Source organism: Octodon degus, unplaced genomic scaffold (assembly GCF_000260255.1).
Source record: "Octodon degus isolate 3935 unplaced genomic scaffold, OctDeg1.0 scaffold00050, whole genome shotgun sequence".
NCBI classification, from domain to species: domain Eukaryota; kingdom Metazoa; phylum Chordata; class Mammalia; order Rodentia; family Octodontidae; genus Octodon; species Octodon degus.
The window spans coordinates 7,766,062-7,784,314 of NW_004524626.1; the positions used below are offsets into that span (position 1 = coordinate 7,766,062).

The window sequence follows — 18,253 nt, forward strand, 5'->3', positions numbered from 1 at the left end:
AATAAATTAATATATATATATATATATAGATATATAGATATATAGATGGGCTGGGGGTGTAGTTCAATGTACTTAGCACATTGTGAGGTTCTGGGTTCCATTCCCAGCCCTTTTAAAATTTCATTTTGATTAGGCACATGCAGGGACCGGGGTTCAATCCCGTGTGTGCCGTGCCGTCCCTGTCCCCCGGGTGCACTGAGATGGTGATTGAGACTGGGCATGTGCACCTATAATCCCGGTGCTTGGGAGGCTGAAAACAGGAGGATCACTACGAGTCCAATCTGTGTAGTGAGGCCCTGTAGACCCTGTACTAGATACATAAAAATAAATCAATAAAATAAAATAAAATAAAATTTTATTTTGAGACACACTCTTGCGAATTTGCCCCATCTGGGCTCCCATTCGTCATCCTCTTGCCTCAGCTTCCTGAGTACCTGAGATGACTGGTGTGATTCACTGAATTGGGTGCTTAGCTGAATTTCCCTTTTCCTTTTTTTCTTTAGTATTTTAGATACACGCAGGCTCATGCTTATATTCCCAGATGAATGAACTCATAAAAAAAGTGCCAGATTATCCGGGCCAGGCCCCAGCACGTGGACAGGAAGTGGCTTGTTTTTAATTTCAAGTTGGAGAACTGAACCCCCCATCAGGGGGCCACCCCAGGGCGCTGGAGGGAGGGAGGGAGGGAGCCGCGTTCTTTACTGTGAAGCCAATAGGAGCCATGGATGGTGTCGGAGCAAGGGCTAGCCCTTCCGGGAGTCAGTCTGGAGTGCAGCTGGGGAGATGCGCGAGGGTCCCCAGCCTGAGGCTCTGCCCTGGGCCCGGCGCCGCTGGCGGTTCCTGCCCCGCAGCTGTGGTCCCTGACCCTCGCAGCCCCGCGGTGCATCCGGTGGGGCGGTGCGCAGGCAGGCAGGGCAGCGCCTCCTGGCCCTGGTGACCCCGCGGGGCCCCTATCACACGCCCCATCTGCCATTCGCAGTGAATCAACAGCCAGAAAACCGCAGTCTGTTCCTTCTCGTCAGTCGGGGCAGGCGTGGGCCCGTCAACGGCCGAGGCCGAGCCGGGTGGGGCGGGAGGGACCGTTGCTGCCCGCGGCTGTGTGGCCCTGGGCTCCTACTCGCCCTCTCTGAGCTTCCAGCCTGGAAGAGTCCCGGCTCCGCCCTCCGCTTTGCCGGGCGGTTTTGGCGAGCACTCTAGAACTGCTTGATGTGGGTTGGCAGGGACACAGAGGTGCAGGGGCCCGACCCACTGTCCCGCTAGCCCCACTGTCCCTCTAGCGCTGTCTTCCTGACTCCTGCTGCAGCTCCTCCAGCCTTCCTCCAGGGCTCCAGCTCCCTGAGGCAGGGTGGTCTCTTGGCCTGATCTTGAAAAGCCTCTTTGATCTCCAGTTCAACTCCCAATTTTTATGCCCAAAGGGACTGTCTGGCCTGACTCCTCTTCTGGACCTGGAAAGTCCTTTTGTCCACCCTGCCTCCCTTTTACTAGACAGGATCTGGCTGTGTAGTCCAAGCTGGTCTCCAACCTAGGGATCCTCCTGCCTCAGCTTCCTGAGTGTTGAGATGATGGGCTGCAGGCACCACCACAATGACCGGTTTAGGTCCCTTATTTAAAATCAACCCTGGGGCAGGGGAGATAGCTCAGCTGCTGTCTAAGCACCTGCCTGGCAAGCACAAGGAGAGCCTGGGTTCCATCCCTCGTACCGCATGCTGTGCTGGCCTGTACCAGATAAATAAATAAATAAAGTCACCCCCCTCTGCCCACATGACCCTCACATCTTGGTTCTCTTTTTCTCACAGAATAGGCCAGTGCATTGGGCTGTGTGGCGCGGCTCCGCGGTGAGCGCTTGCTAGCAGGCACGAGGCCCTGGGTTCCCTCCTAGTACTGCAAAAGCAAAACAAAAAGACCTGATCAAGTGGTGCCTGCCAGGGCGGCTGCTGAGGAAGTCAAGGCAAGAAGACAGCCGGTTGGAGCCCAGCTGGGGCCGCCAGGGGAGACTACATCTCCAAATACAAACTGCAGAGGCCTGGGCCTGGCGCTTGCTGCTGAGAGCTTGCTTTGCAGGCCCAGGCCCTGAGTTTCACCTCGATCCTGGCAAAACGAAAGAAAAATAATTTATCACCATGCGACTGGATGTGATTGTTTTCAGAGCTTCTTCTTTTTGCCTTCTCCCTGGCTAGAGCATTGGGTAGGTTCTGTCACTTGGCCCCGCAGTGTCCACGGTGCCCAGAACCGTGCCTGGCACCCACCAGATGCTCCGCTGAGGGAAAGAACCACAAGCCATCCCCGTGGCTCCTTCTGCACATTCAGAACTACCAGTCCCTGTGGGTACAGAGGCACTCCCAGCCCTGTCATCCCACTGGAGCGGCCCTGGGGAAGCCACACTCTTACTCCATGCCTCAGTTTCTTATCTGTCCAGTGGGGTGCAATGAGCAGCTGCAGGTCCAATAAGCAGGCATGTGAAGCTGGGCCCCGGCTGTCTCCAGGTGCTGCCCACCACTGACCCCAGGGCCTTCGCACTGAGCTCCGTCCCCAGTCCAGTGCTTGATTTTTTTTGTTTGCAACAGGGTCTCACTAAGTCGCTGGGCTCAAACTTGCAGTCCTCCTGCCTCAGCCTCCCGGTGTGCCTGGATGACAGGAAGACAGGCTGTGGCCCTCAGCAGGAGACGTGATGTCAGCTCCTAATTGGCCTCGAGCAGGGGTGGCACTCCAGGCAGTGTCAGCAGCCTGGCGGGGCGGGGCCGGGGGCCACCCTTCTCCAGAATGAGGAAGGAGGCTCAGTGGCCTCCTCGGGTCCCTGCCACAGCAACGGCTCTTCGGGTGCCTTCCCGCGCTCAGCAGCCCCTCTGAACCTCAGCTGGCTCCTCGCAGCTAACCTGTCGGGCCGGGTTTGGCAGTAGGGGTGGGCGGGAGCCTCCACCCTCCGAATCCCCGCCCAGTCCCCAGCGGAGGCCTCGCCAAGCCCCAGCCGGCTCCCGGGGGCCCCAGGCCGTGTGGCAGAGTCCTCGGGGACGGGGACGAGCTCCCCTCATCAGGACGGCCGGGCTGGGGGTGCCCTGCACAGCGAGGGCTGGGGCGATGCCCCCAGGTGCCCTCTGAGGCCCACCTGCCATGGCCCACTCCCTGGCCTGGTCCTGCTGTCCCTGGTGCCTGACCGAGGAGGAGAAGACGGCAGCCAGGATCGACCAGGAGATCAACAAAATCCTCCTGGAGCAGAAGAAGCAGGACCGCGGGGAGCTGAAGCTGCTGCTGTTGGGTGAGGGCAGGCCACCCCTGGGGGGCCTGGAGGTGAGGCCGGGGTGGGGGTGGGGTGGGCAGACACAGCGCTGAGGAGTGAGGAAAAGTCCTAGGGACCCATTTCCTGGATGAGAACGCTGAGACACAGAACAGCCAGGTTCTGCTCGGGAGCTGTGTGTGGTGGCCTCCTCATTCCCCTGTTTAGGACACAGGTAAGAGCAGAGGTGGCTTAGGCATGTGGCCCATAGGGGGCTCTAGGGCCAGCCGCTGCGCAGGCCTAGCATCCCCACGCCTGTGTCATGCAGGAGGGGATGATGGAAGCGCTGGTGCACAACCTGCCCAGCCGGCCGGCCAGCCACAGGGCGGGGCGCTCCCGCTCTTCCCTGCGCTCCTCCGGAGAGGAAGGCACTCACCTCTAGCCAGCATCCACGGCCAGGGAGAGCTTGTCTGAGGCTGTCTGGGGCCAAGACTGACTGTGTGAGGGACAGATCACAGGTCCATTCACTGTCCATTTATTTAAGATTTAAGGAATGGCTCCTAGGTATGTAGAGAGGGATTTTTCTTTTCTTTCTTTCTTTCTTTCTTTCTTTCTTTCTTTCTTTCTTTTCTTTTCTTTTCTTTTTTTTTTTTTGAGACAGAGTCTCACTATGTAGTGCAGGCTGGCCTAGAACTCAAAGCGATCCTCCTGCCTCAGCCTCCAGAGCGCTGGGATCACAGGCATGCACCACCACAGCAAGGGGTTTATCAGTTTGACCTTAAACACTGCAGCCTTGGGGCAGGGGAGATGGCTCAGTGGAATAAGGTTCCGCAAAAAAAACCCAAAAAACAAAAAAAAACACAACTGCAGCCCTGCCTGGTGTGCCTGCGGCTCCCCACCTCCTCTCCTGACCACCATTGAGGGTGGCGATTTGAGCCCACCTGCCCCCTGCGCTCCCCCACTCCCACCCAGTGCCTCTGCTGGCTGCCTTCACTGTCTGCAGTTGTGGGCATCCATGCTCTCACTTGCTAACCTTCGTCTGCCATAGAGACCGTGCCTGTCCCGTTCATGCCGTGTCCCTGTTTCAGCCAAGGTGCACAGGAGCAGCGGGATATCAGGCTAGGGCAGGTGTGATGGCATGCGCTGTCACCCAGCCCTCAGGAAGGCTGTGGCAGGAGGATCGCAGGGTCAAGCGCAGCCCCCACAACTTAGTGAGTTCCTAGGTCAATTTTTTTTTAATGTAGTAAGTACAGGATCTCACTACACAGATCGGACTCAGTGATTCTCCTGCTTTCAGCCTCCCAAGCGCTGGGAGGTCTCTGTTCCCATCTCAGCGTGCCCCGGGGGCGGGGCCGGCACAGCTTGCTGGGGATCAAACCCCCATCGCTGTGCTTTAGTCCACTGAGCTATCTGGTGGCCCTTCCTGGGTCAAAATTCTTAAAAAATGAAAAGGACTAGCGCTGCGGCCCCTTGTGAAGGCCCTTGGTGTCATCCCCAATTGTGAAAAAACAAAAAGTAAATAAGTTCTTAGCGTCGATGGATGGGTGTGTGGATGGATCGGTCTTGGGGGAGCACCTCAGACTTCGTCATCAGCTATTACAGCCCAAACCAGGAAGCCCCTCTGTCGGGGGCACCAGGGGCCATCTCTGTCCCCAGTTCTGATGCCACCAGCAGACCCAGCACTGCGCCCAGGTGGCCTCTCCACCCCCTTCCTGTGTGAAAACAGGAATCGAATCCAATCTTTCTTCGTCTCCCTGGAGGAGGCTGAATTTTGAGGAAGCTGTCCAAGGGGTGGCTAGGGCAGGGACAGGGAGGGGACATATGTCCTGGGCATGAAGTCATCACCGAGGGGTGGGGGGTGGTCAGGAGGAAGTCACGAAAGAAGCCTGTCCAGTGCTTAGCACAGTGGGTGGACTCCCTTAGTATCCCCAGCTTCAGAAGCTGCACCAGAGAGGCTTAGCCAGTTCTCTGAGGTCACACAGCATTGGCTCTAGCTCCAAAGTCTGGCAGGGTCTCTGTCTGGGAGAGAAAAGCCACAATGGCCCAGTGACAGAAGGGGAAATGGAAGCCCAGGGAGGTGTCTGGATTTGGGCCTTTGCAGTCTGAACTAGAGGTGGATCCAGGAGCTGAGTCTCCTGTCCTGTCCCCAACCCAGCTGTCTCAAGCCTGGCCTGGCCTTCTGTCCCCAGCTGCCCTGGGTCCTGGGCCCTGGCACTGGGTCCACTTGAGGGCCGGGGCTGGCCGCAGCCCACCCGCTCCTTCCTGGCATTGCCTGGTTCCACTTCCCCCTCCATCTCCAGGAGGAAGCGGCCGCTTCCTGTCTGGGCTGCTCACCACCAGGTGGGAAGGGCGCTTCCCACAGCCCCCGGTGCCCCCCTCCTGGGGTTTCGCTGAAGCATACTGGGCTCCCCATGGGCTTCAAAGACAGAACTCTAGCCAGAGACATAGCTCAGTGGCATAAGCACCTTCCTGGCAAGTGCAAGGTCTGGAGTTCGATCCCCAGTACCAACACGCACACACACACACACACACACACACACACACACACACACACACAGAATTCTCCTGGTGACTTTAGGAGTTTTTTGAGGTAGAGTCTTGCTTTGAAGTTCAGGGTGGCCTTGACCTCAGAGCGACCCTCCTCCTTCCTCAGCCTCCTGAATACTGGGATTACAGGTTTACACACAATGCGCTTATTCTACTGACCCGTCTCCCTGGCCCCTCTTCAGGTTTTTTGAGACAAGGTCTTGCTCTTAGCTCAGGCTGGCCTGAGACTCACTGTGTAGTCAAGACCGGTGATCCTCCTGCTGCAGCCTCCTGAATGCTGGGGTTGACAGGCCTGCGTTGCTGCGCCTGGCTTTGTTTTTGTCTTTTTTTGTTTTTGTTTTTGTCTTTAATGAAACAAAAGAGACAGAAATCAGAGTAGTGAAACAAACAAACCAAAATAGCAGTGGCCAGATCAGACTTGGGCTTCATCCCAGTCCTTTCTTTCTTTCTTTTTTGTGGTATCAGGGATTGAACTCAGGACCTTGCGCTTGCCAGGCAAACACTTATTCCACTGAGCTATCTCCCTAGCCCCATCCTTGCCCTTTTTAGGGAGACCCGAGTTTGGAGATTCCCAACATGATGGGGAGGGAGGTGGTCACAGGGTCTGGGTCTCTGTGTTGTGTCTGGCAGCTCCCCAGGGAAGCTGTCTCCTGGCCCAGAGTCCACAGAGACGTCGCACTCACTGACACACTGCTGTCAGCCCCCAGCCCTGTGGTGAGGTGCAGTTAGGACCTAAATGATTCTCTGGTTCTCCTCTAGCTGTGTGACCTCAGGCAGGTCACGTGAAGTCTCTGATCCCTATGTCTCTTTTACAACTAGCAAAACAGTGAAACTCTACTCAGTCTTTTGGCTGGCAGCCTGGGCAGTGACAACAGTTAAATCCTTTTCACTGTGATTCTTCCCCCCACCCCACCTCCCACCCCCCATACCAGGAATCAAATTCAGGACCTTGCGCAAGCCTGGCAGGGGCTGTGATGTTTACATGTGCTGAAATGTCACCCTGTGACTATAAACACCTGCACATATTAAGCACTCATTAATAATTAATTGAAAACTTCAAAGCCCAGGTACTCTGGACTCAGGATGGGTTTGAGCCCCAGCTTGGCTGGTTACCTACTTCATGACTCTGGGTGATTTCCTTCGCCGGTCTAGTTATGTTTTCTTTTGTTTTTGAGACGGCGTCTCACTGTGCAGATTAGGCTGGCTTGACCTCACTGTGAGCCTGCTGCCTCAGCCTCCTGAGCTCTGGCATCACAGGTGTGTGCCACCCCACACAGCCCCTGTGCCAGCCAGAGGCTCAGTTTCTCCATTTGAAAAAACAGCTAGGCAGCAGGAGTCCTGTCCCTGTCACCTCTCCGCTCAGGCAAGATGCGGTCTCTTGGACTCTTAAAAATAAAAATACAGACAGTAGAATAAGCGCTTACCTGGCAAGCGTAAGGGCCTGAGTTCAATCCCTGGTTCCGGAAAAAAAAAAACAAAAAACCAGGGCTGGCCAGAAAGCTCAGCTGATTAAAGCGCCTGCAAGCAGGCACAGGGGCCAGGGGTTCAATCTCAGGCCTGTCGTGTGAGTCCGATCTAGTAGTGAGACCCTGAACACCCTGCAGAGCCTTCCCTAAAATACTAAATAAATAAATTAATTAATCAATTAAAGTACAGGGCCAGCCAGATAGCAGATTAAAGTGCCTGCTTAGGCAGGTGCAAGGGCTGGGGGTTCAATTCCTGGCCTGCCATGCCAGCCCTGCCCTTGGGACGCGCTGAGACGGCAAATGAGACTGGGCGTGGTGGCGTACACCTGTAATCCCAGTGTTTGGGAGGCTGAAAACAGGAGGATCACTATGAGTCTGATCTCTGTAGTGAGACCCTATAGATCCTGTACTAAATACATTAAAAAATAAATAAAAATACAGAAGATAATTAAACAAGCAAGGGCGTCCTGGTGTGCACCTGTAATCCCAGCCTTGAGGAAACAGACAGGAGAATATCAGTGAGTTAGAGACCAGCCTGGATGACACAGTAAGTTCTTGTCTCAAAAAAATAAGTCAATTGCGATTTCCAAGCCAAGGGCCAGTGAGCCTGGGGCACCTCTGCTCTCCCAAAGGGCCAACGATCCAGCAGGGGCCTCCCTGCCTCCCTATGACAGACCTGTCTATTTCTCTCCCTGGCAGAGCCCTAGTGTCTCTCCAGGCATGTTAGGACTGATGTGTGCTTGGCCTGAAACACAGGGGGTTGTGGAATCGGTGACACCAATGGCCCATAACGGGGACTAGAATTGTCCAGGCTGCTGAAGATATAGCTCAGGGGCATAAGTGGGTGTCTGACAGGTACAAGGTCCTGAGTTTGATTCCCGGTACCAAACAATTAATTGCCCAGACTTGACTCCAACTCTTGATTCTCCTTCCTCAGCTTCCCAAACAGCTGGAATTATAGGGGTGTTCCATGGTCTATGGCTTTTTTTTTTTTTTTTGTGGCTGGCTCAGCCCACCCTGGGGGAGGGGCTGACACTGCATGTGGTGCTGGGATTGAACTGCAGTCCCTGCGCTTTGCCTAAGCTTGCCTTCTTGCAATCTTTAAAAAGCAAGAACCGTAATCATGAAAAAAGAAAAGGGCTAGAATTGTACAAGTCGCAGGAACTATGACACGGCACTGGTCCTAAGAAGTAGGCGGTGGCTGCGGGGCGCAGGTGGCCTGTGTGCCATCAGGGAAGACACTGATTCGATCAGCATACACTGCAGTTCTGGGGTAGGGCCTGTTGCTGCTCTCCAGGGATAAATGGGGAAACTGAGGCTCGGCGCAGCGGCGTCCGCGGCTCAGGGTCCCAGGGGTGCCCAGGTCGGGGCTGGCGGCTGAGTGGTGCGGTCCTCAGGGCCGGGCGAGAGCGGGAAGAGCACATTCATCAAGCAGCTGCGCATCATCCATGGCGCCGGCTACTCGGAGGAGGACCGCAGGGGCTTCCGGCCGCTCGTCTACCAGAACATCTTCGTGTCCATGCAGGCCATGATCGACGCCATGGAGCGGCTGCAGATCCCCTTCAGCAGGCCGGAGAGCAAGGTGAGCCGGCCGGCCCCGGGCTGCCTGGCTGGGAGGGCTCTCGCGGGCACCGTCGCAGGACCCGTCGGAAACCAGATGTGCGCATGCGTCCGGAGGAGAGCAGGGTGGGGAGGTGGCCCAGAAACGCGGGGGCCTTGGCTGGCCAAAAGGAACGCACGCTTGTCATTCCACGTTAGGGAGGCTGAGGCTGGAGGATCGCAAGTGGGAGCCCAACCTGGGCATTTTAGTGACTCAGCCAAACCCCGCCTCGACTAAAAATTGAACGGGCCTGGGGAGATCTCAGTAGGAGACCCTGGATTCCGTCCCCAGTGCCACCATGATTTAAAAAAAGAAAAGGTGTCCTGTCCTACTGAGTACTTACCATGACCCTCCAGGTTGTGACAAGTGCTGAGTGTAGGTATGGTACGGGTCACTCTGGGGACACAGCGTCTGGGGACCAGGCTGGCCGACCGTGGGGCCCACACCAGACAAATGGCTTTTTTGCTTTGACCCTCAAAATGGGGACAATCTTGGTGACTGGCCTCGGGAGAGCTGATCCGTGTAAGAAGTGACCAGGCCCTAGGTGCTCAGTGCATTCCCGCCCTGCTGCTGCTGGCCAGCCTTGCCCCTGTGGCTCCCTTTAAGAGAATCTGACTCCAGGAGAGGAGGTGTTCCTGGAGGAGGGGGTTTGATGTTGGGGTGTTGAAGGATGAAGAGAAGTTCACTAGTCCCAACTCTTGAGGACCTGTTTTTTCCCCTATGGGTCAAGGCGTGCACTGGGGTTTGGGGACAGCCAAAAGAGGCTCCCAGAGAGACAGGAAGGCAGAGGGAGAGCATGTTTGGGGAGACGCTTGTAGAGAGTTCTGGGGCTGCCTCGCTGCAGAGTGTCTAACTCTCCCCGTGCTTCTTGCCCTAGCACCACGCCAGCCTGGTCATGAGCCAGGACCCTTATAAGGTGACCACGTTTGAGAAGCGCTATGCAGTGGCCATGCAGAGTCTGTGGCAGGATGCGGGCATCCGGGCATGCTACGAGCGCAGGCGCGAGTTCCACCTGCTGGACTCCGCCATTTAGTGAGTCTGGGGTCTGCGTAGGGGTCAAGTACATAGGGGGCTAAAGGGAGCAAGGAGTGGGGCTGCTGAGGAATGTGGGAGGAGCCAGAGATGACACACAAGACTGTGGGAGGAGCCAAGGAGTGTGGTATGGTGCAGGGAATATGGGAGGAGCGAATGCAGAGGGCGGGGCCAGAGCCTTGCTGTGGCTGGCAGGCCCACCCGCGCATGCTCGGATCTCCTGGCTCCTTCCCGTGAGCTGGGTGCTGTGGGCGGGTCCTGCACCAACACCTTTCCGCCTTAGGTACCTAGTTCTTTTGGGGGATGCCAGATCTCCGGGGCGATTTGGTAGCTGGGAAAGTCTGTCTCAGGGTGCAGCTATTCTCGAGGTCGCACTGCCTCCCACTGCCTGGGGGTTGGCTCCTGGCCCTTGCACGGCCCAAAGGCTCCCTTCTCCAGCCGGTTCTCCTGGGCCCTGCGAGGGTTGGAGCAGCACAGGGATGGCCGGCTGCGAGGCCCGGCCTCAGTGCAATCTTGTCCCACAGCTACCTGTCCCAGCTGGAGCGCATCACTGAGGAATACTACATCCCAACGGCCCAGGATGTGCTGCGGAGCCGCATGCCCACCACGGGCATCAATGAGTACTGCTTCTCCATGCAGAAGACTAACCTGAGGTGAGTGCTCAGCCTGGGTGTACCTGGGGTTTGTCTTATGTGGGGGAGTGAAAGCGCTGGGTCCGGGAAGGATGGGTGGGAGTTTCCAGGTCTGCCAGGCTGCAGGAGGCAAAGCAGACGTTCCATCCTCTTGTAGTCGGGACTGGGACCCGGAGGAGCCCAGACTGAGGCGGCAGGGCCCAAGGAGGGGAGGGTCTCCCAGTGGGGGACACTGGTGTAGGATAAGTGAGAGTTCTCTAGTCCCAGCCCTCAAGGGCTTCTGGGGCAGGAAACAGGCTGTGTGGTCAGGTTTAGGCAGAGACGACAGCCCTCCCTTGCGGGGCTGGGGGAGCTCCCTTCGAGGATGGCCTCTACTGGCCACTGTCAGGGTGGACAGAGGGGTTGAGGCAGGTCCAAGACACTGGCAGGGCGGGGCAGTGGGTGTGTGGAGGGAAAGGAGGGGCAGCACGGATGGCCAGGCCCAGGGGCCGGGGATCAGAACAGGGAACCCTGATTGTGAGCTGCTTGCCACAGCTGGTGGGCAGGGTCCGGACAGGAGAGACCTGAAGCCCCTCGGAGCAGGTGAAGTCTGCCAGGTGCCCAGGGCTGAGGGCTGGGGTGGGCAGGTGCATGGGTGGTCTCACAGGGTGAAGGTCATGCCACAGGTCCAAGAGAGGTCAAGAAGGACACAGAGAAAAAGGACTTGGGCTGCCGTAGAGCGCTTACACCGGCAAGCTGGGCAAGGTCAATTTCTTTGACCAGTGCAGGGGGGCAGGGTGGGAAGAGGGTGCTGCCTGGTACTGGGTCCTATGCCAGGTCCTGCCTGTCCCTGGGTGCCGGGCATGCTGCTTTGCCTCCCCACAGTCTTTACCAGCAGGTTCATCATGTGTTTGCCACGAGTGCCCCTAGCACAGGGGAGCTGGGCTCTTCTGGGTTGGGGTCAGCTCAGGATCAGAGTGGGTGCTGATAAATGTGATGGAAGGGTGGAAGGGGGTGTGTGAAGGGAGGATGGGTGTGCAGGCAGTTAGATGGTTGGTGGAAGAAAAGATGGGTGCTGTGTATGAGGGTGGGCAGATGGATGGTGCGTGGGTAGACAAATGGATGAGTGGGTGGTAGGTGGATGGACAGTGGGTGGGTGAGTGGGCAGACAGGTGGATGGTAGGGTGGGTGGACTGTGACAGATGGGGAGTTGGATGAATGGATGGACAGCTGGATGGATGGATGGATGGATAGATGGATGGATGGATGGGTGGATGGATGGGCAAATGGGGTGGTGGATGGATGGATAGGTGAGTCGATGGTTGGGTGGATGCATGGGTGGATGGATGGGTGAATGGGTTGAGGGTGGAAAGGTGGATGGGATAGTGGAGATGAGAGGGCTGTGGATCCCAGAGGTAAGGTTGAGCTAGGGTGAGTTTTCCTTGGGGATCCTTGGAAGTGCCCTTAGGCCAAGGAGAAAATCTAGGGAATGGAAGGAAAGCCTGGAGGAAACTGAGCCCCCTTGCTGGGAGGTGACCCCAGGGCCCCTTGCCTTGTGGGCCACAGTCTCCACATGTCTCCGCCTCTGCAGTTAGCCTGGCTCTCGGCTCCCGCTCCCCACCTCAGTCTGGATATGGGAATTTGGGGGCTTGGAGATGTGTGGGGAAGCACTGCAGCAGGGTCAGGAGATGCAGGTGTCAGCTCTACCCTCAGTACTGAGTCAGGGCTTCAGCCTCCTATGCATCCCACCCCCAAGAGTCCCATGTTCTCAGGGCTGTGGTGGGCTTGTCCCAGCATGTGCTGCTCCGTAATTTCCTGAGTAACTGTTGCTCCCAGGATGACATGGAGATCGAATCAGTATCAGTGACCCACTTTCTGAAAAGAAATAACAGGAAGGGGGGGCTGAGCTTTTGTTGTGGCATACAGGCTGCATGCAGACAGGGCAGCTGAGTGTGGGGACAGCCCTGTGCCTGTCCTGCACACTCAGGGTGCTCCATGGCCACCCAGATTCAGTGGTTGAGTCTTGCCCAAGGGGAAACTGAGTCCTCCCCTTGTGGAGTGATGGTCTCCCCTCCCTCCATATTATGTCATCTGACTCTTGGGACAGTCCCTCCTCATTCCTACACCCAACTTCCTTTGTCAAATGGACCTGAGGAAGCTGGGTGTGGTGGCACAGTCCTGTAAGGCCAGCACTCAGGAGGCTGAGGCAGGAGGAATGCTGTAAGTCTAGACATAGCCTGACCTGTCTCAACAAAACAAAACAAATAAACAAAAAACAGTCCTGGGGCTAATCTCCCATGAGAAGCCATGTGACCACCTTGCCGTGGGCCAAGGCTGGGTATGGTTTCATCCGCTTCCTGTTTTGAACTCAGGACATCCCAGACCCGAGCAAGGGTTGGGGTGCCATGGGGCAGGGTCCTGGCTCAATCCGAACGCTCAGAAGCCGTGTCCTGCTTTCCCTTAGAATTGTGGATGTTGGCGGCCAGAAGTCGGAGCGCAAGAAATGGATTCACTGCTTCGAGAATGTCATCGCCCTTATCTATCTGGCGTCCCTAAGCGAGTACGACCAGCGCCTGGAAGAGAACAACGAGGAGGTGAGCGCCTCGTGTTCCTCGCCCGTCCTTCTCTGAAGACCTCGAGGGGCAGGAAGCTCTGTCTGCCCAGAGAGGTGACTCATCCAACCAGACAGGATGACTGAGGGGACTCTGGCAGAGCACAGGCAGGCCTGGCCACGAAGGACATGCTAGGATCCTGGGGCCAGTGACATAAAGCAGCCACAGGGGCCTGGGAGATGGCTCAGTGGAATAAGTGCTTCCCGGCAAGCACAAGGGCCTGAATTCAATCCCTGGTTCCGCAAAAAATAAATAAATAAATAAATAAAGCAGTCTGCAGGGCAGCTTTGCTGACAGGCACTGATTTTCTTCCACTCAGGCCTGGGGGCTGCAAATCTGCATGGAAGCTTCAAGAAGCGTCTGTGTCAGGTTTGTCCCCAGCTGTGGCACTGCGGGGGACCTTGGTATCTGTGGCCTGCGGAAATGTCACCTTCATCACTGCCTCCATTTTCACCCCATCCCCTCTGCATGTGGTCTTTACCAGATCTCCCTTCTTAGTTTTGTTTTGTTTTTTTTTTTCTTTTCAGTACTGGGAATTGAACTCAGGACCCTACGCTTGCCAGGCAGGCACTTATTCTACTGAGCTATCTTCCCGGCCCTTCAATTTTTTAAAAAATATTTATTTTCATTTGTCTTTTTTTTTTTTTAATTTTATTTATTTATTTGTGTGTATGTGTGTGTGTGTGTGGCCAGCTCAGCCCACCAGGGGGCGGGGCTGGCTGGCATGTGGTGCTGGGGGATTGAACCGTGGTCCCTGTGATTTGCTAAGCTTGTTCTAAGTAGGTGCTTTAGACCACTGAGCCATCTCACCAGCCCCCTTTTTTTTTTTTTTTAAAGCTTTTACAGTTTATTAAATCCTCTCATGAAAACAGTCGTAGTCACTGCAGACGGATGCTGCAGAATCTCCATTCTCTCGGTTTTTTGCCAGCACCGCATAGGCCTTTGCGGCGCCCCTGACTACATTCTGTCCTCGCGTTCCTTCTACTGCTTTCTTGAGGTCTTTTTCGTCTCACACAGGCCGTGTCTTGCAAGTCTATGTTTGGGCTCATTTTTCTTCGCACAATCCAGGGAATTGTAGTCATGCCAAAGCCAGTCATCTTGCCACCACCCTGAATCCAAACACAAACGTGACATCTGGGGTGGTCTTGTACCTCTTGGCAAGTTTTTCCCGAATTTCTGTCTTAGGTACTGCTGCTTTCCCAGGGCAAGGGCAGCAAGGATCATTTGTTTCCTTCGAAGAAGTCAGTTGGTCATGGACTGATAGTTACTGAATCATGCACGACAGCAACCGACCTCATTTGTCTTCTTGAGACCGGGTCTCACTATGCAGTTCAGGCTGCCTTGAGCTCACTTTGTAGCCCAGGCTGGTCTCAGACTCCCGATGATTCTCCTGCCTCGGCCTCCCAAGTGCTAGGATTACAGACATGCACTACGCCCGTTATTAGTGACTGGCATGGCATGTGGAACTAGGGACTGAACCTGAGCCCTTGTGCTTGCCAGGCAGGCACTTAGACCGCTGAGCTATCTCCCCGGCCCTGGCCCTTCTTAGTTCTTATTTTTACTTTTGCAGTGCTAGGGCTTGACCCCAGGGCCTTCACCTGAGTTCCACCCCCAGGCCTTTTTATTTTTTATTTTGTGACAGTATCTGGCTAAGTCACTGAGTCACCCAGGCTGGGCCTGAATTTGGGATCCACCTGCCTCAGCCTCCCAGGGTGCTGGGGTGACAGGCGTGTACTAATACACTTGGCTCAGATCTTCTCTGTTCATAAGGCTGCCTCTCTTGGGATTAGCAGGGCCTCCCTCCCAACCTCAGAGACCCCATTTCCAAATAAGGACCCTCCATGGTGTGGTGAATGGACATGGCTTTGCGGTGGTGGCGGGGAGGGGGTGGTGGTTGTGCCAGTCCTCAGCTGCAGGTGGGGCTCATTCAGGCTGCAGGCCCAGGCCCCACAGCTCTCGAGGAGCGGCCGCAGCTCAGGCTTGGGGTCCCACTGGGGCCAGGCTGGCCACATAGCCACACCCTGCCTGTCTGCCCTCCTGCAGAACCGCATGAAAGAGAGCCTGGCCCTGTTCGGGACCATCCTGGAGCTGCCCTGGTTCAAAAGCACCTCAGTCATCCTGTTCCTGAACAAGACCGACATCCTGGAAGAGAAGATCCCCACCTCCCACCTGGCCACCTACTTTCCCAGCTTTCAGGGTGAGCAGTCCTGGCCCCTGGGGATTCTGCGGGCTCTGTCTCCTCCCAGCTGCACCCCAGTGTTGGGCCCGCCCCTCCCAGCCAGGGGTAAGCAGGAGGCATCTATGTTCTCTGCCAGCTCCTTTGACCCTCAGTTTTCCTGTCTGTAGAATGGGAATATTTAAAAAAATGTATTTGGTACAGGGACTCCAGGGTCTCACTACACAGATCAGACTTGTAGTGATCCTCCTGTTTTCAGCCTCCCAAGTGCTGGGATTACAGGCTCACGCCACCATGCTCAGTTTCAGTCTCCAGCTCAGCGTGCCCCCGGGGGCAGGGCCAGCATGGCATGGCACACCAAGGATCCAACCGGGGTCCCTGCGCCTGCCTAACTAGGTGCTTTAATCTGCTGAGCAATCTGTCTGGCCCTTAGAATGGAGATTAAATTGACCATGGTAATGGTGCACAATTGTAATCCCAGCACTCAGGAGGCTGAGGCAGGAGGATCATACAAGTTCGAGGCTGCCTGGGGTACATAGTGAGATCCTGTTTGCAAACAAATAAAAAGAATAGAGATTAAATATAGAAGAGGTCCCGGTACCAGATACAACTATAGAGAAAAAGAAAAAATTCTAAAAAAACATGAATCAGGGGCTTGTTTTTTGTTTGGGAGCTCGGTATAGAACCTATAGCTTCAACCATGCTAGGCAACCACCATCACTGAGCTGTATGCCCAGCACTTTCTAATTTTACTTTGAGACAGTCTCACTTAATGGCCTGGGCTGACATTGAACTTGTGATCCTCCTGCCTCAGCCTCCCAAATACCAAATAAGAGCATATTCTGAGGTGTTGGATCATTATTTTTGGGAGTCTGCTGCCACCCCACTGTGCATCTACCGGAGAGGAAAAGGTCCTGACTATGTGCTTGGCACTAGGTCAAAGGTCAGTAAGTAGGAGGCTTGGTGACAGTGCCAGGGTTTGGTCTTTGGGGCCTGGCCACATTTCACAGCCCACAAAGCCAGCCTCTGGCACAGCCACAGGGGTCTGAGTGTGGCCGACGCCCTCCTGCCCTCCCAGCTGAGCAGTGCTGTTGCTTACGCGGCCTAAAGACTTTGGGAACAGGATTGGTTGATAGTTTTTTCTGGTTTTGGTTTTGGTTTTTTCAAACAGAGTCTCGCTATGTAATCTAAGCTGTCCTTGAACTCAGTGATCCTCCTGTTTCAGCTTCCTGAAGTCTGGAATGACAGGGGCACAACCATGCCTGGCTGGCTGACTATATTTTTTTGAGAACAGGTCTCACTGTGCAGTTCAGATTGGCAGTGAACTCACTTTGTAGCCCAGGCTGGTCTCAAACCTGCAACGATCCTCCTGCCTCTCCCTCCTGAGTGCTACGATTACAGGCGTGTGCCACCATGCCCAGTTCCAGGGCTGGCACGGTGCGCCCTGGGTTCTGAGGCCAGCATGGGATGCTGGATTGGGGATCAAACTTGGGACCTTGCGCTTGCCAGGCAGGCGCATATGCTGCCTAGCTATCTCCCCAGGCCAGCCCAGCTGATAGTTTTTGTTTCTTTTTTGGGGGGAGGTACTGGGGATTAAACCAAAGATCTTCACAGTGAGCCACATCTCAAGTGCTTTTTATTTACTTATTTTTGAGATAGAGTGTTTATAAGTCACTAAATTGCCTAGGCTGCGCTTGAACTTGTGATCCTCCTGCCTCAGCCTGCCAGAGTGCTGGGATGGAAGGTGTGTACCTCCACTCGCTGCCTGGAATTCTCAGCTGTAACTCCTGTGTGTCCTTGTGTGTCCTTGCCTTTCTGAAGAGGTGTTCTATGTATTAATCACTGAGCCCTTTTGCCCTAATACTCAACCGTGGTGACAACTCTGCCCATTTTATAAGTGGGGAAACTGAGGCCCACAGTGTGGTTACAGGGATTAACATAATAACTAATCCAACCAGTGAGAGTAAAGCCACATCTAGGCCTCCAGCAGCCCTAACTTCACAGTTTTCTTTATATATGTACAAGATGTGATTGAAAAATACGGTGGATATTTATTTATATTTATTATAGTACAAGCCACATTGCCACGAATCTTTCTCAGAACTCTCCCCCTCATTCCGCACACCCTTATCCCATTATCCGTATTATTTTTTTTTTTGAGACCGGGTCTCACTATGTATGTTGTGCAGGCTGGCCTCAAACTCATACTAACCCTCCTGCCTCAGCCTCCCAAATGCTGGGATTGCAGACATATGTCACCATGCATGGCTCGTCCTTACTACTTTTTCTTTTTCTCTTTAAGAGAAGGTCTCACTTCGTAGCCCAGGCTGGGCTTGAATGCTCACCCTTGATCCTCCTGCCTCTGATTCCTGAGTATGGGGGTGACAGGTGTGCGCCACCATGTCCAGCTCTTGACACTTTCTGCAACTGTCCTGGAATCCTCTTTCTTTTCTTCTTTTAAAATGTATTTGATGGGCTGGGGAGATGGCTCAGTAGGATAAGCGCTTGACTGGCAAATGCAAGGATCTGAGTTCAATCCCCGGTTCCACCAAAAAAAAAAAAAAAAAAAAAAATGTATTTGATACCAGGGTCTCACTAGGCAGCTTGGACTCCTAGTGATCCTCCTGTTTTCAGCCTCCCCAGCGCTGGGATCACAGGTGTGCGCCTTCATGTGTGATCTTGGTGGCTGGTTCAGTGTGCCCTTGGGCGGTGCCGGTGTGGCCTGTGACGCCGGGGATTGAGCCCCAGTTCCTGCACTTGTCTAAGCAGGTGTTTAGTCCGCTGAGCTATGTTACAGGCTCTTTGAATCCTGTTTCTTGAGTGACTTTATTTTATTTTATTTTTTTTTAGTGGAGCAAAATTATGTTTATTAGGAAATCACCAACACCACATTCTTCGAAATTACTGGAATTTTATTTGCCTCAGGCTTATGACTTGCAACCAAAGACATTGTGCAAAGAAAGCAAAGATTAAGTACACTTTAGGGAGACGGAGACAA

At 54.7% G+C, this 18,253-nt stretch overlaps 1 protein-coding gene across 2 annotated transcripts in view; it reads left to right on the forward strand.

The window, feature by feature from the left end:
- The first annotated feature begins 2,792 nt into the window (after nt 1-2,792).
- The window catches only part of Gna15 (G protein subunit alpha 15), a 20,640-nt gene continuing 5,179 nt past the window's right edge, over nt 2,793-18,253 (forward strand). Inside the window, exons 1-6 of one of the 2 annotated variants that reach the window (XM_004632725.3) lie at nt 2,793-3,253; nt 8,622-8,806; nt 9,702-9,856; nt 10,381-10,509; nt 12,932-13,061; nt 15,123-15,276. In XM_004632725.3, coding sequence (XP_004632782.1) covers nt 3,109-3,253; nt 8,622-8,806; nt 9,702-9,856; nt 10,381-10,509; nt 12,932-13,061; nt 15,123-15,276 — 898 coding nt within the window. In that variant the 5' untranslated portion in view covers nt 2,793-3,108. Of the gene's footprint in view, nt 3,254-4,321; nt 4,423-8,621; nt 8,807-9,701; nt 9,857-10,380; nt 10,510-12,931; nt 13,062-15,122; nt 15,277-18,253 lie in introns of those variants that run through there. The other variant, XM_023717103.1, reaches the window with a different exon arrangement.